A 21,991-nucleotide genomic window follows, 5' to 3' on the forward strand; every position below is an offset into this window, starting at 1 on the left:
TGTGACGAGATTGACCGTTATCTTCTTCTTCTCCTGGCTAAAATAAAAATGTGTGCCTCGCGCGCAAGGTGCGTGAGTTTTGTGCCGTGGAATTCCTTCCCGCTCCTTAAATTATTCAACAATAATGAGAGAGAATTGAGAGATGATGATGTAAAGAATAAAGGAAAATCCTGCTGGTTTACTTTTGTGTATACTTTTATTACTTGTGACTTTTCGCTGATATAACCTTTTGCAGCAGCCGGAAGTGCACATATATTTCAAACTTTTCAACAATTACACACATGGCAACTTCAAATATTGCGTCGGCGCGGCGCAGTCCCGACAAAATTATAATTGAGCACGTATTGAGCTAAGCTTTTCGTTTATATCTTCTCTCCTTTTTTTATTTCTCGTCCGACTCGTCCGGGTTGCGTTTGAGTGTCGTCGACGATTTTCGTTTTAAGATATACAAATTATTAAATAAGATATTAATAAATAAATAAGTTAAAGATTAATATGAATGGATCCCTACAAAAAACAGTAGAAGTCGCGCGATGCTGAGCATTCACATGATAAATTTACCTGACCATTAAAAACAACTGCGGAAACGAGACCTGTACACAATTGCGGTAAATGCAAGAGCGGAGCACAAAAAAATAAAACACACGCAAGAGAGGATCATGATTGTTCACTGCATTGCCACAACCGTTCGGTTCTCGCCCGCTCATCTTTGAACTGCATTCGATTAAAAATCTCTTATTTCAAGAAAAAAATCAAACGATCTAATCAAAAAGTGTAAAAATTTTAACAATTTCAATTCGTTAATTTTTTTAAACTGCAATTCGGATTTCGATTGTCCTTAACAGGCGGTAAATTCAGTCGGAGGTTGTACCGGGGGTGGGGCTAGACGAAGAGGGGCTCCTAGTAGGCGCAGCGGGCGTGCTTGGGCGGCGCCGGGACGCTCTTGGGCCTGAGTTTGCAGTAAAGCGCGGCCGAAAGGAGACACGAGACGAGCAGCACCAGCAGCAACACCATCAGGGTGGACGCGAAGCCCAGGGTGGTCATGCAGACGTAGCCCTTGTCAGGGTTGCTGTTGACCGGGAAGACCAGGGTGCTGCTGGTGTCGTTGCGCTGCTGCTCATCGTCCAGGCTGAAGGTCAGGTCGCCGGTGGACACGACCCTGATGATCTTCTGCACGCCCACCTCCTCCTGCTCGTCAGGGGTGGCGCGTCGGGCTCGGCGTTCGTCGCGGGGGCGGCCGTTGGGGCTGGGGGCGGAGGCGGCGGCCAGGTAGTGGTCGACCGGGGGGCCATACAGCTCGTCCGGCTCCTGGGTGGGCGAGGCGCACTGCTCAGGGCACTGGTAGCGGCAGATCTGGATGGTGCACTGGAAATGCACCTCCATCGAGTCGGGGAACTTGAAGGCCTGGAAGTGCGCGTACGAGAGGACGGACGCGCTGGCGCCGAAGTTCTTGATCTTGGTGAAGCGCGACATGAGCTTGGAGCGCGTGACGCAGCCGCGCTGGTCCACCAGCTGGATGGGCGCCCGCTTGCCGTCGTGGGCCATGCAGTTGCGCACCAGCATGTCGAACTTGTTGTCGTCCTCCTTGATGGCCAACACCATCGTCATCGTCTGGCCGATCTTGACCAGGCCGGACACCTCGGACGCCCACGGCCCCTTGCCCACTTGGATCTGCATCCAGCAGCCGACGTTGTCGCCGGCGAAGTCCGCCCGAACCACGTCAAGCATGTCCACGGCGAACGGCCGGAAGGTCACCGCCTTTTCGTACTGCTCGTGCCAAGTGCACCGCAATTTGCGCGCCTGGTCCCAAACCTCTTGCACCTGAAACGCAGAAAAATTAAAAAATTAATATTAAAATTGAGAATAATATTTTTTTACAAATTACTCCGTGGTTTATCTTTGCAAGAGAAAGATTTTGCCTGTTGATTTTATTTTTATCGGAGTCAAATTATGGTGGAAAATTTATGAGAAAAATACAACAAAATAATATAGAATTAAGTTGAGATTATCACCAAAGTCCAATTGTTGCGCGGGTTGCATACGCATTAAAAAATAAAAATATCCTTTTAAACTTTAAATGCTCTAATTTTTACCACAAGAAAAATTATAAAATTTAAGCAATGTTTATAGTTATTTCATAATAATAAAATTTAAAAAATAGTTTAATGATTATAAATTTAAAATTATTGCGGTAAAACTGTGATAAAAATATACGGAATCAATATCTAAATACAGTTAAAAGTGTAGCAAGAACTTTATATATGCGCTTATTGCATACAGATTGTTAAGTAAATAATATAAATTTCAAATTTAAGGCAAAATTGAAACATAGATTTTTTATAGAATTTTATGGGAGTTTGTCAAGGGTTAAAAATTTTACGGACACAAATCTTGATCATTAGCTACTTAAATAATATCTCAGTCAAGTTTTTATTCCTGTATATGAAAGTCAAAAAATTGGTATGGATAAATTAAGAATTTAAATACAAAAAATTTACACTCTTAAGCCAGGTTTGGCATTTTTACATTCTGTATTAATATTTAACTATTTGTTAAAATTAATTTGTTTTGGTTAAGTTTTGAAACTTCCTGGTTTAGAGGCTTCAAGATAAATTTTTGAACGCGATTTCTACTTTGGCTTTGATATTTTGTTGATTTCAGTCTCAAAAATAAAATCATTATATTTTATATTTAGGCCATACAACTTTAAAAACAAAGAAAACTACTACATAACTTCACTTTCTGCAAATTATTGAATTCAAAACTTTTTTCAGGAAATTAAATAAATATTATAAAGGAAAATTAGAATAATTCACTAAGTTATTTAAATATGAACTTGTTTTTACCGAATTTGGTGCCATATTAATAATAAGAAAATCAAATAAAAACCAATTGCAATTTTGAAATTGATCATTAAAACTGACCTGAGGATCGTATTGGACGACGATTGTGTTCTCGAAGTAGGTGCCGCTGCCCGAGTCGGCGCCGTAGCCATAGAGGCCGTTCTCGGTGTTGCCCTGGGTGCCGCACGCGTGGATGCCGACCTCAAACTTGACCGAGGTCTTGCCGAGACCGGCGGGCAGGTGGACGCAGTTGGCGTTGCTGTAGTGGCCCTTGGAGAAGACGATGCCGTAGAAGGGCTTGTCGAACACCAGCAGCACCTTCATGAAGTTCTTTTCGCACTTGACGTCCAGCTGCACGATCTTGGGCATGTCGCCCTGCCACGCCTCCGGAGGGCCGCCTCCGAAGGGGCCGCCCAACGGGCCTCCGATCTGGCCCAATGGGCCCAGCGGACCGAGGTCGATTTTGTCGCCGGCTGGGTCGGGGCCGCGCACTTTGGGCTGCGGCAGCGGCGGCCGAAGCTCCTCCGCTTGCACGCTCTCCACCTCGGACGCCTCAGGTTCATTGTCCACAACCTCTTCTCCCACCAGGCCCTATTGAATCAAATTTCAAGTGAATAAAAACAAAAAAGAAGTAGAAGAAATTATATAAATGAAATATATAGTTTTTGTGTGTGTTTATTTTATTAATTTCGATTATATAATTTAATTTTAAGAAAGGAAAATCATTAAATTATTGAGGAAAATTGTGAGAAAAATACACGAAATTAATATAGAACAAAAAGCGAAACAAAGTTGAAATGATCACTCAAGTCAAATTGTAGCTAGGGTAGCATAGATATTTAAAATATTTTCATTGCTCTCTTGTTGCCACAAAAAATGATTTATAATAAATTAAAATAAAGCTTATATTTATTTTATTTCACATATCATAAAAATTAAAAAATATATTATTTAAATTTTAAATTACTGTACGTAAAAAAATCTGAGAAAAATAGACAGAATTAGTATCTCAAAAAGTTACACAATAATTGTTGCGCTGGTTGCATACACATTGTCAAGAAAACATAATTTTAAAATTTAAACCAAGAAGAAATAATTTTTATCACAAAAATATCTTCAATTTGATTTATTTTGAAAACAAGGAAGTGATATTTTGCTTAAATTTTTGTGGTCATTTCATTCCACATTTAAACACGTCCATTTTAATCCCGTTTTAAATGTCGAAGCAATTTTCCGCAAAAGAATTTGTTCTCAAGTGTTAATCGCTCGTTGGTCAATTAACAAGGGATTTAATGAAAAATTCCGAATGAATGGAGTGGAAGTTTTTTTTTGTAATTGCGCGTTGTTGCTGCGAGAGAGGCTGCGGTCGCTGGAGCAGCAGTCGCGTCTCTCGCGTGGATTAGGAGGTCATTTGGGCATCGCGCCTGCGGCAGCATCGCGCGGTACTCGGCATTCCTCAAAGGTTTACTGGGTCAAGTGTGCATGCGCGTTTCCTATTACCGCAGCCGGTCGCCAAGATCCAGCCGCTGGACCGCGCGTCCTTCCTCGCAACGCAGCCTCTAAATTATGTAACCCGCATTCTAGACCGAATTTTTCTCTCAGAGACTTTAACGCCCGATCCCGACTTTTGTCTCGATGAAAAATGGGGTTTTATTTAATAATCTCACAGTGAGATACAAATAAAAATGTGAAAGAGCAATAAAGAGCGCGACACGAATGACAAAAAGCGAGGCGTGGAGAATGCGCGTGTTCTTTCATACCTGGGCGAGCAGGGCCGTGACGATTAATATTCTCAATAGCATTGTCAGCAACACCTGTAACAATAACACAGAGACACACAAATTAGACACGTACAATGGAGACGAGGTAATCATAATGATCACATCAGTGAACTTTCAGAGCAGCTCTAAAAACTTAAATAATTAGAATAAAAAATTAATAGTTATCAATTGATCTACTTTTCGACTAAAGAAAGTTAAAAAAAGTTTATATAGCAAAAAAAAGGTAAATTTCTGTAGAGAATATTTAAAAAAAATAATAATAATGATTTATATTTATACCGGTGAGGCACAGGTGAAAATTAGTGAAGACGCACCCAGATCATGGCATTTCGGATTAAATACCGTTTGTCACAAGAGTGTCATGTGTGTGCCTATGCAAATTCGCTTCCTCCTTCTTTATTTCTCTGCTCGCGTCCTACATAGTTTCATCTGCGTCGACTCTCAAGAATGCGAGAGACGTAATAATTCAACGTCTCCTTTGTTTCCTACGTGATGAGGCGTCGAAAGAGTCGGCGGCGGTAATTTGATTACGGAACGAAGAGTGCTTGGGAACGAAACGACCGCGTGTAATGGCCAGTTACACGCTCACCGTGCGTCCGGCAAAGTGATTGGAAACGGATAATCACTTGGACAAATAAAAAGAATAAGAGATTTCAAATCTACTCTCGGCAACAAAATTAAACGCTCGAGGGCAAATGTAGAGGAAAATAAGCCGCTAGAAGAGCCACGAAATAATTGAATATATACCTAAATTTCTTCATTCCGATACCAACAAATTCCTTAATAGCATAAAAGAAGATTAATCATGTACGTAGTTATTCAATCAATCTGTTAAATTTATTTAAATTATGTAAAGGATTAAAATTTCCCCTTTTTTTGGTAAAAAAATTTATTATTTTTTTAAACTTTCCCCAACAACATTTACAGGGCCCAAAACGGTGAAATTCTTCTTTCATTGAAGGCATATCATATGTACGTTTTAAGGTTTGTGCCACGCTGCTGAAAATTGAATTCGGCGTTTCCTGCCCGGCGGTGTGATTCTGATTGCATGCGGCAGCAAGAAGTGCTAATTGGCGAATATTTGGTCATTGCACGCCGGCTGCACTTTTTAACGGAAAGTTTTATACTCGCGAGCGCAGGGTAAAGGCACCCACTTGGCTACGCCGGCGTGAAGAGAGCGAAAAAAATTAAGAACCGAACGAAAGAGCAGAGAGATGGATTATCTAGGTTGCGCCAATTAACAAAAAATAACGTTCGCCAACAGCGAGCGAGCGAGAGAGAGAAAGAATGAATCCCTCTCTCTCTCACACACTCTATAATTCCGAGTTAATATATTTTTATGACACACATTCCGCGCCGCTCGGAAGTATGAATTGCATGCAAATTGTTGTACTAGCAGCGCGTCCACTTGCTTAAGTACGCATGCAACAAGACATTATAATATATAAGAAGGTCTGTGTTTACACGGCCGAGTGGCGAGCGAGGCCAATGGTGCGTGGAGAGAGAAATGAGCGACATCCTATTCACTTGCCAGACTAGCGGTGCAAAAACTTAATTGAGTTAACTCAAATGCAAATTCCTCACAACAAAGTAATAAAACATTAAATTTTGATACTTTTAAAAGCTATTTTTTTAATTTCCACATTTACTTTGTGCTAACTCTGTAATTTTTTTCAATGTACACATAATATACTTTTTTTCAAACTAATATAAAATAAAATACAGTATATTAAACAAAAATTATTATAAATAATAATATTGTAATTAAATTTATAAATAAAAGACTAACATTAAAATTTCAAATTACAAAACTCAATTTTTTAATAAAAGATTGTTCTAATAACATAATTTCGCCCAATTTTGTTGCATCAAATTATATTTGTTTGAATAGCTAAATTAAAGAGATAATTTTCTTTTTATACGAAATTATTATATTTTGACTTTTTTGGGTGGGTCTCCACATTTCTGATAATGGCCGTTTATTTGGAAAACAATTTAATTCCGAGTCCCGGTGTGGCAGCAGATCTAGGAGGGCCAGAGCAAAGAGTCGGTTATGTTCCTCTCTCTCTCTCTCGCACACACACACACATACGCCAGCAGGCATTATAAATTGCTTATATCATCATAAGGCTGCGCGCTCATAACGGTGTTCGCCATCACACCTGTTATCCCCGGCATGCTCTGCTTGATGCCCCGCTCAAATCAAACTCAACTTAAAAACACACACATGCTGATTTTTCTTCTCAAAAGAGTCACCCAATTTCGCAGAGCACTTTACTTTTTTTATGTGGGAAACGAGAGTAAGGTTTTGACAATATGCTTAATTTGACAGCGTTATTGGAGATTGTCCGCCTGTGTGAATCGTGTCACTCAAGAAGAAGAAGAAAATCTGGGAAAACATGCACACGGAAACGGGGTGGGCGTTTTATTGGACTTGGACTCGGCATTAAAAATAATTCAGTAACAGGGTCACGCACGACAATACCGGCCGCGAGAAAAAATTCCTTTAATTGTTTCAACCTGGGAAGTAGTTTTTTTTCTCCACAATCGAAAAGTAATATTTCCTCAAAATGTTTTGAATGAAGCTTTTTAAAATTAAAATGTATGCGAAGTTTTTTTTTATCATTCAGGCAAATCACACACGGAGCGCGTTCAAAGGCCGGCGCAATTATAGCGGTTTTTAAATTAGAGCCTCCGACTGGCCCTAGGCGAATTTTTCCGTTTCCTATTCCTCGGAGCAAATAATTAAATTACCAAATAAAAAAACCGCAGTTTTGCCGTTTTTCACTTTCGTGATTGGGTTTCAGTTGCGCGGCGAATGCGAAAATCTCGGCACAATGGCTCGTCAGCGGCGCGCGAGTTTGGCGGCGGCGCTCAGCAGTGGGCCACCAGGACACACACAATTCGCCATTCGTCTCGCAATCCTCTCGTGCCGCCGCCACTCAATGGACCGACCCGACTAACCCACATTCTCCCAGCGGCGCCCAAATTTTACTTTTAATTGCATTTTAATTGACAAAATAATTCAGCAGCATCGAGATCACCAGTATAATTATTAATCGATTTTAAATTCGGTTCTAATTGGATCGGAATGTTTTTATTTTTTTTTTTTCATTCAGGACTTTGAGCAGCAAAAAGTTTAAGGAATTCCGCAATGGACAGAGATGAATGAGGAGGTGACCAGGGCAGAGTGACCACATGGAGCAAAAAGAAATAAGGTTGGACGGACGGACGGGGCATCTGCTTTTGTTTCTCGCATCGGCTTTACCGTTAGCGCTCAATGATACACGGCGACGACCAGACCATCGGCGGCGGATCACTCAGAGACCAAAGGCCAATTCACTTCCTCCCCAATTATGAACACTTTTCAGACCGTTCGCGAAATAACACGTGCACCTGCCACCACAACCGAACCAAATGAAACACCCGTAATCAGCAATATAAAAATATTCACTCATTTTTTTAGATGGAAGAAATAATTATTATTTATTTTTATAATTTTTAACTCAAAATTTAAATACTTGACAGAAAAATTATGGCCCTTAAAAAATTGTAAATAATAAATTGCATTGATAATAGTATTTCTGCAAATTTTAGCCTTCCAAAAGTTCACTTTCGACAGTTAAATTTTTTTTTAAAGGAATATAAATTTGAGATGAAAGGTGATTTTGTTACCTGAGCGGCGTTGTGTGTGCGACGATTGTGTGTGCTGAGCTTTGGATGTCCAAAAGCGGCTGGCGCAGGTGTCTGGAAGTAACTGCGCGCGAGCGAGACAGCGGCTGCTGAGGCTCTCTTCTGCTGATTAGCGGTGCTGCTGCTGCTCTTGTGCTGCCTCTCGCGTGTGCGCCTCCGAATGTGTGCTGAGAGCAACTGTGCCGCCGTCGGTCGGCGCTTCTTCCTTTCCTCCTCGCGGTCGGCCCTTGGCCAGCCTTGGGTGGGGATCCGCTCGGCTCGAAAATTTCCTCGCCAAAATCCATTCGATTCGTGCGAAATTCACTTTTCGAGTGCCCAGTCAACCAGCCGAATCCAGGCCACTGAGCATTCCAATGTAAATCAGAGCTTGCAATAATTTAATTTAATCAACATTAAAGTTCAAAGTTATTTTTATAAAAATTGGTTCTCCAACGCAAATATCAAGTTCTTTTTAAGGAAATAAACATTTTTTTGCTAATTTTCTAATCCATTGTTTGCAAGTTTTTTTTTACATTTTACAATCGAGTCTAACTGTTTGCATCTCTCTTTTAATTGCGGCATCGCTTTTCCAACCGAGAGACAATGAGAGCCGTGGGCCAGATTCAAAATTGATCTCTCGACTCCCCGTTATCATTTTCCGTCCGTAATCCCATCCTCAATCGATCGACTCTCACACGCCTCTCTTGAATTATGCTTATTGTCTCTATTGCCACCACTTCTTCTGCTAAGCTAGAATCATTCAATGCTAGCGAAATTCGCGAGGTCATTTCGGCAAACTGGTTTTTGCCAATAGAGATACTCTTGGTTTGGGCCAAAAAATAAATGGAGCACCAAGAGGTGACTGCGAAAAATTCCGGCACTTTGGCGAAAAACTGGATGGCAAGATTGATGACCACTCGCGCGCACTTTGTGATTATTGAAATCGGCGCTGCTCGATCTGTTTGCCTCATCGCAGAAAGAACCGCTTATTCCTGTCTAATAGTTAGTTGCTCGTCTTGCGTGATTCAGACCAGATATCAATCTTGAAAGTAGCAAATTAAAAGTTGGTATTAATACGAAAGAATATTTAATTTATATCTTCACCCAATTAAAAAAGAAAAACAGGAATCCATATTTTTGGAAATTAATTTTCACATTTTCACATATTTAAATTAAAATTAATTCTTTTTTCCTCACATATGCAGAAGAAACACATTGGTGTGTGAAAATGAGTTCAATCAATAATTTCACGCGTGCCATGAACTTAAATGGGGCCTGACGAGGGATATTTATTTGCAGTTAGTTGATCACCTGGCTCTCCATTTAATTCGCATTTACACGTAATTTTATGTAAGCGGTCGTCGAGATGCTGGAAGAGATGCGGTCACTGACTGACTGACGCGCGCGCATCTCTAACCTACATAAATCTCTGTTAAGCGCGCGCGTGTTTGTGTGAGTGACGGTCTCGTTAAGTTATGTAAGGGAAAATTCCTCTTTGTTCCACATTCCGATTCGCAATTTTCTCTGCCCGGTCGCGCTTCAATTTTTTGCTTTTCCGCGCAGCATCCCATCGATTCGCCTTTTATGAATGAAAAATTTAAGCCGCTTATTATCAAGCTCTACTGAACTCTACAATGTTTCCCTCAGCATATAGAAAAAAATCTTTGAGATTAAAATTTTTATTACTATTGAAGCTTTCTTAACTGCAGCCTATAGTTAAGTCATCTTGAAAAAAAAGCAGCGGTTTTGCAATTATTTAATTTGCTATTTTAATGGGTGTATTTAAAAATGGCAGATTCTTTTTTATTTGATGAAGATGAATAAATTATAACTTCACAGCATTCCTTTTTTTATTTTTTTGTGGGAGCAAAAGACCAAAATAATATAAAAAGTGTTACTGTTATTATTTTTATACAACAGATTTGTCTTTGTTTAACCAAATATTTATTCCAATTTGAAATTTCTCAATCCGCTGCACATTTAATATATCCCATTGATAAGATATTGTTGATTAAATTTTGATATGAATCATAACAACTATAAGATCTGCTATGGCGCATTTAAACATTTATTCTCGGAAATTAGGGTAAAATTTATCTATATTTACAAAATAAAACCTCAAACCACATTTTTCGCAAAACACTAAAATCCTTTTGTGATACAATATTATTAAAAATATCCTTTCCATTTCCAAGAGAGTCGCATGTGCGTAATGTTTGTCGCGATAAGAAGTTGTTGGTCTGCCAGGAAACCACGATTTGTATGCAAGAAGCTCGCAGCCTTTTTCGCGTGGGAGGATTTTATCTCTGCTTTATTCATTTGCTGCGTTGTTTTCTCTCATTCACTCTCTCGACCAAGACGGTGTGTCTCTTTATTTTTACTCTATTGAACGATTTAATTTCAATAAAAATGAAAACTTTGGGTCCATCTTTGCTGCTCTCCGCGTGTCTGATTTCGTTGGCCAATGGAGTCATCATGACGAACGCGCGGAAAGCGAAAATTATCGACGACACCCTGTGCCCTAAGGTCAAGCCGATGCGCTTCTTCGACCTCCCGAGGGTAGGAATTCCACCTTTGAATTTCTATATTTAAAAAATATATTTATATTTCAAACAGATCGAGGGAGGTTGGGCGTTTCAGCAGTATTTTGCCAGCTCGGAGGAGGCCCTCGCGTACCACTGCATGCGCGGCGAGATGAAGGTCGAGGGCACAGGACTGTCGGCCAGGGTCATCATGACCTTCCAGTACGGGTACATTGATGACCCGGACGCCGACATGCTGCAGGGCAACATGACCTGGGTCATTCCTGACATCAAGAATCCGGCACACTGGGAGCACGCCGAACAACCATGTGAGTATCAAAAGAAGTGGATTATAAAAAAAAATTAAATAATAAATAAATTTTTGACACAAATTTTTGAATTCAATATGAAAATTGGAAAAGTTTTAAATTACATCAGAATTAATTATATATAAAAAAATTAAAAATAAGTCATTTAGCTAATAAATTTTATAAATTGCTTAAAAAAACAAGGCTTGATGTTTATAATTTTCACCGAAAACTTTTTGATTGAACAAGACGAAGGGGTGTACAACACGTACGTGCTGGACACGGACTACAAAGACTGGATGTTGCTGCTGCACTGCGCCGAGAAGAAGCAGACGCCGCGCTACCTTTCCTCAATAATCATGTCCCGCCGCCCCGAACCACTCGGCGCCGCCGTCCTCTCGTACCTGCGCGACAAACTGGCCAAGTACCACGTGCCCTTGGAGTTCATGTTCCCGGTCGAGCAGGTGAACTGCACCTCCAAAGCCACATCGAACCGATTTGCGAACATCAAACTTTTTTGAAATGAAAGAGGGTGCGTTTTAATCTTGTATACACTTCACGATGTTTTATTTGAAATATATCGCATTTCACACAATTGTAACGAGAGTGTGACTTTCCATATTTACTCTTATACATATTTACAAAAAGAAAAACAGCGACTGTAAGTGAACGCGTCTTCCAAATGTGTCTGTTATGTGTGTGGGTGTTATATTCATATATATAGAGGGGAACGAAGAAACAAGAGGGTTAAAAATGGGGCTAGAAACAAAGTTGGTCGTTTAAGGGGCGGCGAGTGTGGTTGTCATCAACATTATACACATAGGGGTAGGTTATAAAAAAAGAGCCAAGGACAGGACAAGAGACGGGGAGTAAATCAACAGGTAAAACGGAGTGTAAAAGCAGCTGGAATACTGCAAGCGTCCGAAAAATGACTCAAGACAGAGAACAAAACTATTCGATACAATTACTTTGCGTACAAAAGAGAAGAGTTATAGCGCGTGAGTGTGTGAGTGACTTTAAAGGTCCTTCCAACTCACAGTCAGGGGATTTCCACTCGCGTGACAAGTGGAGAAACGATTCCCATTTCGTCGTCCACCTGCGTTATCGAGTTTGTGTTCACTAAATTACGTTTTTTTTTTTAATTCTAATTACATGGGAGGCAGACGACGTTCGTTTATAACAAAGACTAATATAAATTTCGCGCAAACTTTTTAAACTGGGCACCGTTGGAATCGTTTCAACACCGGGGGAGACAAAGTCGAGGCAAAGTCAAGAGACCCCCCCGATTGGAAATCGAGCGGACCTTTAATAGAGAGCTGCTCGTTATTGCACTTTGCTCTTCTTGACAGCTGCCGTCGTTGGTTGTTGCTGCTTCTTCTTGCACTGCTGCTGCTGCTGGGTGCGTTCGAAGTCGATCTGCGCGTACTGGGTGCCCAGCAGAGGGGCCTGCGTCGAGCTGCTGCACACGGTGGTGGCGTCCGACTCGCCCGAGCTGTCCGACGAGAGGTTGCGCAGGAAGAGGGGCTGTTGGGCCTCCTCGGTGTCCTCCAGCGAGGCGTAGTTGAGCTCGGGCTGCTTTGGCAGTTGCGGCGGCGGCTTCAGGGGCCGCGGACTGGTTGTCTTGGCCTCGAGGGGCTCCTTGGCCAGCACCGGGCTGTGCGCCGTCGCCACCGAGGAGGTGGCCGGGGGGTGGCTGAGGTGCAGCTCGGTGCTGAGCAGCATGGGCGGCTTGATGGCCGGCGTCATCACCACGTAATCATCCTTGGCCAGCACCGCGTAGTCGCCCTCGTCCACCTTGACCTTGACCTCCAGGGAGGCGTGGCACTTGGCCTGGTCAGGCTCGTAGACCACAGGGCTGGTGCGGCCGTCGCCGGGCATCATCAACGCGTAGTCCGTGTCCAGTTCGGAAGGGCCTAGGGGCGGGATGGCCGCCATGATGTCCAGGGCCGTGGGCACTGGTTTGGGGTCAGGGGAGGCGGGCGCGAGTCCGCCGACCGCCATCTCCATCATGGCGTAGTCCTCGTGCTGAGGCTGGACCTTGGGCTGAACAGGGGCCTTGCTGACCTTGGGTTTGGCGGTCATCAGGGCGTAGTTTCCCTCGCCGTAGTTGTCGTCCTTGGTCAGCACGCTCTCCGACTGGGCCTTCCGAGGCGCCGCGTCGTCCCGCTTCAAGGACGACGGCTGCATCGGCACGTAGTCAGACTCGGATGCCGAGTTTCGCGGCCGCAGCTGTTCTGCTGCCGGCCTCTGCACCGTGCCCACGCGCCGCTGCTCTATCACAGACTCTCCGCCACCACAATCCACGTTGAGCCGCGCGAACTGCTCCTCCGGCACCAGCGACTTGGACGGCGTCGACGGACTGAACAGGAACACGCCCACCGGGGTCGCTGACTCTGAATGTCTTTTAGACTGCAATCAAAACAAACGCAAAATAAATTCACATTTCATAAATGCTACAAACAAAGTATAATTTGCCTAATTTGTTAAACTAGCTGGTTGATATCATTTTAGTTAGCTAACTAGGGTACTGACCTTTTTCGCTTGTTTCCGAAGGGAAGAAAAGGGTGAGGAGGAGGTGGAGGGCTCGGCTGCTGTCGCTGATGCGGTGGATGCGGCCGTCTTGGGAGGGGTGCTGTTCGAGCTCTTCCTTGAGAGGAAGCCCGAGAGGGAGAAGGAGCCAGGGCTGATGGAGGACTTGGGCTGACTTCCAATGTTGATTGGCTGGCTGCGCTTTGAGTCAACGCGCATTTCCACGTAGCAATCGTCCGCAGTGTCCGCCTTGGAAAAGTCGAGTAGGCTGAAGTTGTCGTCTTCGTCGTGTCTATGCGGCTGGGGCTGCTGCTGGATGGTCTGCAGGCGTCGGCCGGCGACGCTGCTTGGAGGCATCACACACCCCGAGCCAGACCATGAACTTGACAGGTAGGGTGGCGCGGTTTGCTTCCGGTTGCGAGACGGGCTGCGGTGCATCTGAGTTTTGGCGCTCATTGGCCGAGTCTCGGTTCGAGGGACTGCTATGGCCGCCGGCCTTACAACCTCAGGCCGAGAGCCCAGTGAGTATGCTCTTGCTGGCCGCAGCTGCGAAACTTCTAGGCTCGGCTGCGACACTGACGTGTGCTCCTCCTCATCTTCAGACGGCACAAAATACGAACTCACCTGTGACAATTAAAGGAAAAAAAATAATTGAAGGACTTCCGTCTTGTTGTCTGTGTTGAGACAATTAAGAAAAAAGTTCAACATTAGAATTGGACAAATTATTCAAACGTGGATAATTATAAACAGGAAACAGGTGGTCATGGCACATCACTGAGAAGAAGAGAGATTAAATTTTTAAATTTTTTCCTTTGGATATCCAATAGTTTCAATTACTGATTAAAATTGAGTACAAAGGACAATTGTGGATTTTTTCATCCTATCAACACAAGATTTCATACCTTTTCAAGATGAAATTCTGAAGAGTATGGGTGGCTGAAATCGCCAGTGTTGGTCATCGAGGGTGTTCCCGAGGTCAGGGAACAGCTGCTGCCTCCGATGGAACCTGAGTTTAATTATTTGAAAATGAGGAAGCAGTTCTTTGACTTAATTCCAACCTTTGCTGTGGTCTAGGTCGACATATGACTCTTGACGATGCTGCATTGACATGGGCAGCATAGGCACATAACCAAGTGGGGTGTCTTCAGCCATGCTGGACGCGCGACTGTGGTTTGCTGAGGAAATGCTGCCTGCGCCCGACGAGATGTTGAACATGCCCAGGGTAAAGGTTGACGCTTGTGGCGCCTGAGGAGTAATATCAGCCCCTGGGCTCATGACCATGTAGCCACCAGTCGTCTCCAAGGGAGACGAGCTGCTTGGACTGTTGATGCTCATGTCCATGTAACATCCCTGTTTATCAAAAATAAAAATTAAGCATAAAGCAAGACAGGACAAAAAGCGAATTAATTACTTCGGAGGGTGATCCGGCAGTCTTTGAGGTATCGTATTTGTTGTTGTTATTATTATTGTTATTGTTGTTGTTGATTGAGGATACAAGGGGCAGATTGAGTCTGGTCTGCCGCTCCATGGGCACATACTCCTGCAGGTCCTCCTCGTGAGGGCTCCACGGCATGTAGTCTGTGAGACTTTCCTCAGCTATGGGGCATGCCATTGACTCGTCTGGCGACAGCAGGCTCTTGTATCGCCCATTGTCAAGTGCTGAGTACCGTGACGATGGCGGTGTAAAGCCGCCTGCGCTATCACTTAAACTATTACGCCCCTGAAAAAAAAAAGATGAAAATATTTCAATAAGACAATTTTGATCAGTAAAACTAATATGTTTTAATTGCGTTTAAAAATAATAAGAGTGGTTTGAATCAATAAAACTAATGTAAGTTTTGAAATTAGGACCAAAATTATCAAAATAAGAACAGATTTTAGCTTGAATGGAAAGTAAAAAAATCTTACATGTGGACGCTGGTGGTCTGATGACCAGGGAATGCTGCCGTCGATCTCGTCGATGGACAGCGAGCTCCCGGCGCTGTCTGTTGAACAGCCAGCGGACGTGGGGCTGACGGGGGAGCAGTCAATGGGGGGCGAAGGCTTGGCGTACATCGAGGCTGGCCGTTGGCCGGACATGTGTCCAAGAAGTCGGGGGTGGTGGTGCGGGGCACTGGAGGCAGGAACATAACCTTCACTTGTGGTGCGCGTGCGTGGGGCGCATGGCAGCGAGTCACACCGTTCACGGCTTCCACTCGTCTCTGAACCTGCCAAAACAAATTATTTTTATAGCAACAATTAATATGGATTCCATGATAATAGCATAATTGTAATTTTTCATTTATTTATTAAAAGAATTTTCCACGTGAGGCTCTCATCATGTTGAAAATCGTATCCAAGCTTTTCCTTTATTAATTTTTTTTAATTATCTTTAAGACGGAAACATGTTAAAAATAAATTTAGCAACCAAATGAAACTATAAAGTATAAACATATATTGATAAGTAGCAAAAAATGAGAATGTATCAAACATTGTCACCTGGATTTTTTTTTGTTAAAATTACATGGATTTTATATACAAAATCAAAAAGTATGTTGAAAATTGCTAAAAAGAAGCATTTCTCGTGATAAAAAGTGCATCTGGAGAAAGGAAAGATTTGTGCAATTCTTACCGAGATTTGTGTCTGTGGTAGCTGGGCTGGCAGTGTGAGAAGAGAGCAAGGAAGTAGAGTTGGTGCTGGGCGTGGCTGCTCCCAGGTAGCCAAGCGAGGTCACCGAGTCTGCCGACGCACACAATATATTTACAAAATGTCACCAACACCAGGGAGCAGTTTAATAAAAGAGTGAGAAAGGCAGATTTTCTTGAAGGAAGGAAAAGAAAGGAAAAATAAAAGAAAATTCTTACCGTTGGCATGAGTCTGACGGCGTTGCTGCATGAGGATGGGCTTGGAGGACTCTGTGGCCGAGCTGGACCTGTTGCGGGGCTTCGGGCCGAGAGAGTCCAACTCAGAGTCTGCAGAGGGGGGCGTGGCGCCAAGATTGCTCTTGATGTTTTTGGACATGGCCCCTATGATGGCACTATGCATGTGCTGGGCAATGTGGTTGTCCTCGGTGACCATCCACAATTCACCGGCGCCTGTGATGCTCGAGCGGCCGACTTCCATGTAGAAAAACCGCTCGCTTGCCCCACACCTCCTGATGCTGGCCAGCTGCATTTCAAGTTACAAAAAATTACTTCAATTCTATTTGGCTGGTAATTAAAAAATCCTACAGGAAAGTCGTAAAAATTGCGCTCGATATCAGCCTCGTCCTTGCAGTTCATCTTGAGGAGGCTGAGCGACCTGGCCGTCAGGCACACTCGGTATGGCCCTAGAATTTCGTAGGAGGCGCCCAACCCCTTCTCCTGCATCTTTACCTCCCACACAAATTCTAAATTTCAAATGATTCTTTAAGTAAAATATTTACAGAAATGAAAAAAAGCGGTACCAAAAGTGGGCTTGGGAGCAACGCCCGGAACAGTGGAGCCGCCGTTCTGCAGTTCTAATAATTTATTGAGCCAATCGTCTGCTTGCTCGGCAGAGTCGAGGACAATACAAAAGCTATCGTCTTTTGTATAAAGTGCTAGACAGTGTTTTACCCTCGTGTCCAACCGCTTGTTTATGTTGAAGCACTTTTTCAAAGTTATACTCCTGAGGAGGAAATACAATTATTTCAAAAATTGCTAGTGGAAAAAGAGGTGGACAAACCTTTTGGGCGGGACTCCAGCACTGAACTTCTTCTCAGAGTCGTAGTACTCCAGCCTTGCTGGTAATTTGGCACTCTCTCTTCGAAGCACAAAGTATTTCTTCTTCATAGTCTGTCGATAGTAAAAAATCAACCATTTTCCCTTAATTTGCATTTGAAAACCTACCTTTAGTTTTTTGAGGTTGCCGCAACGAGCAATGTCGTCGGCCGTGGACTGGCCGTTGTCCTCCACCCTGGCTGCCATAGCTGCGAATTAACCAGAGGCTCGCATATAAAACACGCCCTCAGTTTTCCTGAAAACACAAAATAAATAATAACGTTTAATTTGAATGAACTGGACTTTCCATATAAAAAAAATCAAATTTTAGTTCAATCACACACAAAAATGGACCTTTCATAGTATAATGAGGTAAGGTAATTTAAAAACCTTCTTAAATTGGGATTAAGAAAAGGAAAAATTAAGAATAATATTTATTTAAAACATCTCTGGATCCTTGAGCAAAATTTTTTATGAAAAATTAACTATTATGAGATATTGAATTTTAACGAAATAAAACCACTTCCTATAAACCGCAATGTTATCGCGTTATAAAAAATTATTGATACTCGGCAACCAATGACCGAATGACCCACATTAAAAAACAACATTTTTCATTTTATAAGCAAAAACCTGTAACTCATTGTTTTCTTGAAACAATAAAAAGTAAAGCCCAAATTGATTAAGCTTTTCCGCAAAAGTTTGGCGCCCAATTTGAGAGGAGGCGAAATCTGGCCAGTTGGGCTGGCAGGCGAGAGTGATGAATGAAGCGAGTTGTGAGTGACAGCATTGGTCTCCCTTCCTCCCATCCCGTGCCACTGCACCAAAACATTATTAAATTTCACGCGTAATACTCTGGCTGCGACGTAAGAGAGCCATTAATGAATTGAAGGAAAAAAAAATAATAAAAACAAACCCCCGCTCCGTGGAGTAGGTTAACGAGGTCGGGTCGGGGGTGCGCGGCGAGACGGAGGTGGGCGTCGAACCACCGACCTACACCGACACGTGCCGTCTCTTCCAGGAAGTGATAAAAAAATACACAAATATTAAGTGAATGGACGCAACGTGGCCGTGACATTGCTATCCCACTAACATAATTCCGAATTGAAATATATAATTAGAGAAGTGCGCTTGATTTTGCGATTGTGAAAAGTGGAGACGCGCAAAAGAACGGCCTTGTGCGGCCGCCGCCCCCGTCTCTCGCTGCGCTTCAGCCACCCCCGCGCAGCCCCTCCGCGGAAAACACCCACTTGCACCGAGGCTCTTTTGCGTTCTAGAAATTTTGCTAAATAAAACATACCATTGGAAATTCGCAGGGCGCAATTGGAATGGAAAAAAGGTGCGAATTGGAAAGGGGTCGGTGGCCGTGTACGGCCTCTGAAGGCCACACGGCACGCTCACTACGGTTGTAACACAGATCTCGGCCAGGCACCACTTTTCGGCCTTGCGGTTGAAAAAGCAGGCGCCCGGCCAACAACCACGGGTGGCCCACAACTGTGGCAGGACCACCAAAACAAACGCGCACATTCGACAACAAGCAGAGTTTTGCGTCTCCCCGGTCGATTAATTGGCAAAAAATTAGTCGGAATGGATTTAAGGGTCGGCGAGATCATTTTGAGAGTGCGAGAGGTAGCGTTTCGGCGGCCGAATTGGCTGAAAACGGTAACTACGCACTAAGCAGGAGGTGTGTTGCTGCTGCTCACCTTCACATGGCGATTCGACGAGAGCGGGCGGCGGCCGGCTAGAAGGGTCTGGCGAGGCGGCCGCGCATAGTAGTCGGCCGCCGAACGAGCAAATCGGACCCAAGATTCACTTGACTCACAATTACGTGCGCTGCACGACACACACGACGAGAAACATTGCTTCGACTGCGCTGCTCTAGGTCCGTCTACTCCGTCTACCACTGCAGTAAGACGGCGCTGCCGAACGCTGCGCCCGACGCACCACGCCCTCCTTACCGCACCATTGCGTTGCGCGCCGACGCCATCGTGGATGTTGTCTACCCTTTTACGAATCGTCAGACCAAAAGTCACCAAACCAAAATTGGCTGTTTATGTTTTGGCGATGTGACAGCCGTCGGAGCCGAATATTATAAAGTTTTTAATTAAAAGTCGTAGAAAGTTTTAGAATTTTTGTATATTTTTGCTCGGGAAAATGTCGGGCTCCACCGGAGGACTGGAGGACGTCGGCATTCCCGGCCAGGTATTCCTCCGAGACGCCCTCACAAGCTGCACCGACCCTCTCAAAGCTATTGAGAGCTTTCAGGTTTTAATTATTTCTGGAATATTTTATTTTTATTACTAAATTACATATGTTTCTTTAAGATGGAAAATGGAATTCTGTTGCCTTCACTAAGGCCGATGCTGCCGCTCCTTGATTTGCACGACGTTCGCCGGCTCGATTTTCACAACTCGGTTCTTGAGGTTTTTATTTTGGCATTTTTGAACAACACTCCTAATTTTCACACTTAAATTCCTTTCATGTATTTAACAGGAGTTGAGAGAGAAACTTCTAAGTCAAATAAACGAAATTGGACAGAAGGAGCCCAAGGAGAGGGACAAAAAGTTGAAGGAGCTGCTGGCCAAAAGTTTTCCGGTCATCAGGGTCAAGTCCCTACGACCTGTGGTCATGTGCATCCTCAGGAACACTCCCCACATCGATGAAAAGTACCTGAAAGTCTTGGTGAGAGACCAAGAGTTGTACAACGACACAGACACCGAGGTGAAGCGGCAAATTTGGAAGGACAACCAATCTCTGTTTGGTGATGAGGTCTCGCCACTTCTCAGTCAGTACATTCGGGAAAAAGAAAAGGTTCTCTTTGACCACGAAAACCTCAACTCGCTCTTCTTCTCGCCATCACCAAAAGTACTTCCTGCGTCTTACCTTTTTGAAATGAAATTTAATCCAAAAATACTTTCAAAGATTCGTCGACAAGGGGAGGTGGTGCAGAAATTGGCCAACATGGTAGGTAACTCGGTGCGCCTCTACGACATGGTGCTGCAGTTCCTGCGGACGCTGTTCCTGCGAACCCGCAACGTGCACTACTGCACCCTGAGGGCAGAGCTGTTGATGGCTCTCCATGACCTGGAGGTCCAAGTGAGTTACCTTTGTTCTTCCGTAGGCCAAAATTTATTTGAATCGTTGCAAGGACATTATATCGGTGGACCCTTGTCATAAGTTCACCTGGTGCTTGGACGCATGCATCAGGGAGAAGAACGTGGACATCAAACGCTCAAGAGAGCTGCAGGGCTTCCTGGATAGCATAAAAAGGGGTCAAGAGCAAGTCCTTGGTGACCTTTCCATGACCTTATGTGACCCTTACGCAGTCAACTTCCTTGCCACCTCCGCTATGAAAATCCTTACTCACCTTATCAACAACGACAGCATGCCCAGGGTAAACTATATATTATTATTTTACTGTGAATGAAATAAATTATTTTTCTAGGAAAATACAATCCTTATCCTGCTGCTGAGAATGTTGGCCTTGGGCTTGAGTGCTTGGCAAATGATTGATAGCCAAGTATGTCTTTTAATTACCGACTACTTGTGTTGTAAAAACAATTCTTGCAGGAATTTCGAGAGCCCAAATTAGACAGTCAGGTGGTGACAAAATTCCTGCCTGCTCTCATGTCCCTGATGGTTGATGACCAGGTTCGATCTCTTAACTCAAAACTCCCTCCTGACGAAAGAGAGTCTGCTATTACCATCATTGAGCACTCCGGTATAAAATTAGCATTAAACTAATTGACAGTGGAAAATTATGTAATAATGATGTCAAGGCCCCCCTCCGGACGCATGTCAAGCTTATGTCCAGGAGAGTAGTGTGGCCAGCATACTGGCCATGTACTACACCCTGCACTGCGCACGGACCAAGGACCGTGTTGGTCTGATGAGAGTCCTTGGCACGCTGGCCAACTGCGAAAATGATCGGGCCTTCGAAGACCCGTTCCTCCACTCTTTGGTAATTTAAATTTTTTTTTTCAAACTTCTATAAACAATTTTTATATAATTTTAACAGGTTTCGCTGCTGATCAATAATCCTGACGAATTTTCCGCAGAGGACTATTGCACAGTGATTTTCGATGAGTTCTTCTTTGCAGGAATTGCAAGGGAAAATGTGACCCGCCACTTGTTGAAACTCCTCTGGTACGTTCATGCCAAACTCCCCACTAACAGACTGGAAACCTTAGTGAAAGCAGTTCATCCGACGTCTCAGGTACTCATTGTTTTCTTTGTGGCCGCTACAACCTTTGGCGTAGCCGGCGCGGCGCATCTTTAAAGGTTTATTAATGTTATCGCATAAATTTTTAGCATAACACAGATGTACATTTATTGTATGAGAGTCTGCAAGCCAAACTGGAGGCGCTTCAAAACGACAACCCTGATGATGGTTTTGCCAAAGCTGAAGATTTTGAGTCTCCCTTAATGAGTGTGCCAACACCTGCACCATTGGCGTAGGCTTTTCACTGTGCATTATTTTCTCAGTCTATATTTGTTTAGGATAAGGTGGATTTAACCGTGTATATTGGTGAAAAAATAAATTTTTATACAAAAGCGGATTTGTTATTTGACTATGGTAGTTTTAAGGTGCATGATTGATTCTGGATTTTTTGGTA

The 21,991-nt window shown here is 43.5% G+C and overlaps 4 protein-coding genes across 5 annotated transcripts; 2 read left to right on the plus strand and 2 right to left on the minus strand.

Annotated features, from left to right (window-relative positions):
* Positions 1-177: 177 nt before the first annotated feature.
* On the minus strand, positions 178-8,594 carry LOC132202665 (cuticlin-4-like). The gene is made up of 4 exons (XM_059629725.1): positions 8,300-8,594; positions 4,604-4,657; positions 2,925-3,434; positions 178-1,821 (listed from the first exon to the last, which is right to left on the minus strand). Exons 2-4 carry the CDS (start codon positions 4,643-4,645, stop codon positions 901-903), a joined length of 1,473 nt encoding a protein of 490 aa, XP_059485708.1. The 5' UTR covers positions 4,646-4,657; positions 8,300-8,594; the 3' UTR covers positions 178-900.
* A 2,009-nt stretch (positions 8,595-10,603) lies between these two features.
* Positions 10,604-11,726, plus strand: LOC132202211 (uncharacterized). Its single transcript, XM_059628984.1, has 3 exons — positions 10,604-10,855; positions 10,913-11,147; positions 11,376-11,726. The coding sequence occupies exons 1-3, from the start codon at positions 10,706-10,708 to the stop codon at positions 11,645-11,647; spliced, it is 657 nt and encodes a 218-aa protein (XP_059484967.1). The 5' UTR covers positions 10,604-10,705; the 3' UTR covers positions 11,648-11,726.
* Positions 11,664-19,300, minus strand: LOC132202209 (insulin receptor substrate 2). Of its 2 annotated transcripts, XM_059628980.1 has the most exons (13): positions 19,079-19,299; positions 17,505-17,631; positions 17,341-17,450; positions 17,081-17,283; positions 16,866-17,023; positions 16,500-16,803; positions 16,267-16,374; positions 15,564-15,862; positions 15,067-15,375; positions 14,714-15,005; positions 14,558-14,661; positions 13,659-14,279; positions 11,664-13,535 (listed from the first exon to the last, which is right to left on the minus strand). In XM_059628980.1, the coding sequence occupies exons 2-13, from the start codon at positions 17,580-17,582 to the stop codon at positions 12,450-12,452; spliced, it is 3,672 nt and encodes a 1,223-aa protein (XP_059484963.1). In that variant the 5' UTR covers positions 17,583-17,631; positions 19,079-19,299; the 3' UTR covers positions 11,664-12,449. The 2 variants fall into 2 exon arrangements, with proteins under 2 accessions (XP_059484963.1, XP_059484964.1); XM_059628981.1 differs by lacking the exon at positions 16,267-16,374 and having other exon boundaries at positions 19,079-19,300.
* LOC132202210 (negative elongation factor B) lies at positions 18,956-21,934 on the plus strand. The gene is made up of 10 exons (XM_059628983.1): positions 18,956-19,640; positions 19,700-19,798; positions 19,869-20,240; positions 20,298-20,471; positions 20,524-20,769; positions 20,821-20,895; positions 20,946-21,096; positions 21,155-21,336; positions 21,394-21,591; positions 21,687-21,934. The coding sequence occupies exons 1-10, from the start codon at positions 19,530-19,532 to the stop codon at positions 21,831-21,833; spliced, it is 1,755 nt and encodes a 584-aa protein (XP_059484966.1). The 5' UTR covers positions 18,956-19,529; the 3' UTR covers positions 21,834-21,934.
* The last annotated feature ends 57 nt before the right edge of the window (positions 21,935-21,991 follow it).

The sequence above is a fragment of the Neocloeon triangulifer genome, unplaced genomic scaffold (genome assembly GCF_031216515.1).
Source record: "Neocloeon triangulifer isolate White Clay Creek 2 clone unplaced genomic scaffold, ASM3121651v1 ptg000015l, whole genome shotgun sequence".
Taxonomy (NCBI): Eukaryota; Metazoa; Arthropoda; class Insecta; order Ephemeroptera; family Baetidae; genus Neocloeon; species Neocloeon triangulifer.

Coding starts and splice junctions, on each gene's coding strand:
- LOC132202210 (XM_059628983.1), top strand. CDS start 19,530: ATGTCGGGCTCCACCGGAGGACTGGAGGACGTCGGCATTCCCGGCCAG. Junction 20,241..20,297: donor TCTTCTCGCCATCACCAAAA/GTACTTCCTGCG, acceptor ATACTTTCAAAG/ATTCGTCGACAAGGGGAGGT. Junction 21,097..21,154: donor TACCATCATTGAGCACTCCG/GTATAAAATTAG, acceptor AATGATGTCAAG/GCCCCCCTCCGGACGCATGT.
- LOC132202665 (XM_059629725.1), bottom strand. CDS start 4,645: ATGCTATTGAGAATATTAATCGTCACGGCCCTGCTCGCCCAG. Junction 3,435..4,603: donor TCACGGCCCTGCTCGCCCAG/GTATGAAAGAAC, acceptor TTGATTCAATAG/GGCCTGGTGGGAGAAGAGGT. Junction 1,822..2,924: donor TCGTCCAATACGATCCTCAG/GTCAGTTTTAAT, acceptor TCTGCGTTTCAG/GTGCAAGAGGTTTGGGACCA.
- LOC132202211 (XM_059628984.1), top strand. CDS start 10,706: ATGAAAACTTTGGGTCCATCTTTGCTGCTCTCCGCGTGTCTGATTTCG. Junction 10,856..10,912: donor GCTTCTTCGACCTCCCGAGG/GTAGGAATTCCA, acceptor TATTTCAAACAG/ATCGAGGGAGGTTGGGCGTT. Junction 11,148..11,375: donor GGAGCACGCCGAACAACCAT/GTGAGTATCAAA, acceptor TGATTGAACAAG/ACGAAGGGGTGTACAACACG.
- LOC132202209 (XM_059628980.1), bottom strand. CDS start 17,582: ATGGCAGCCAGGGTGGAGGACAACGGCCAGTCCACGGCCGACGACATT. Junction 16,804..16,865: donor GCAATTTTTACGACTTTCCT/GTAGGATTTTTT, acceptor CTTGAAATGCAG/CTGGCCAGCATCAGGAGGTG. Junction 15,863..16,266: donor TACCACAGACACAAATCTCG/GTAAGAATTGCA, acceptor TTGTTTTGGCAG/GTTCAGAGACGAGTGGAAGC.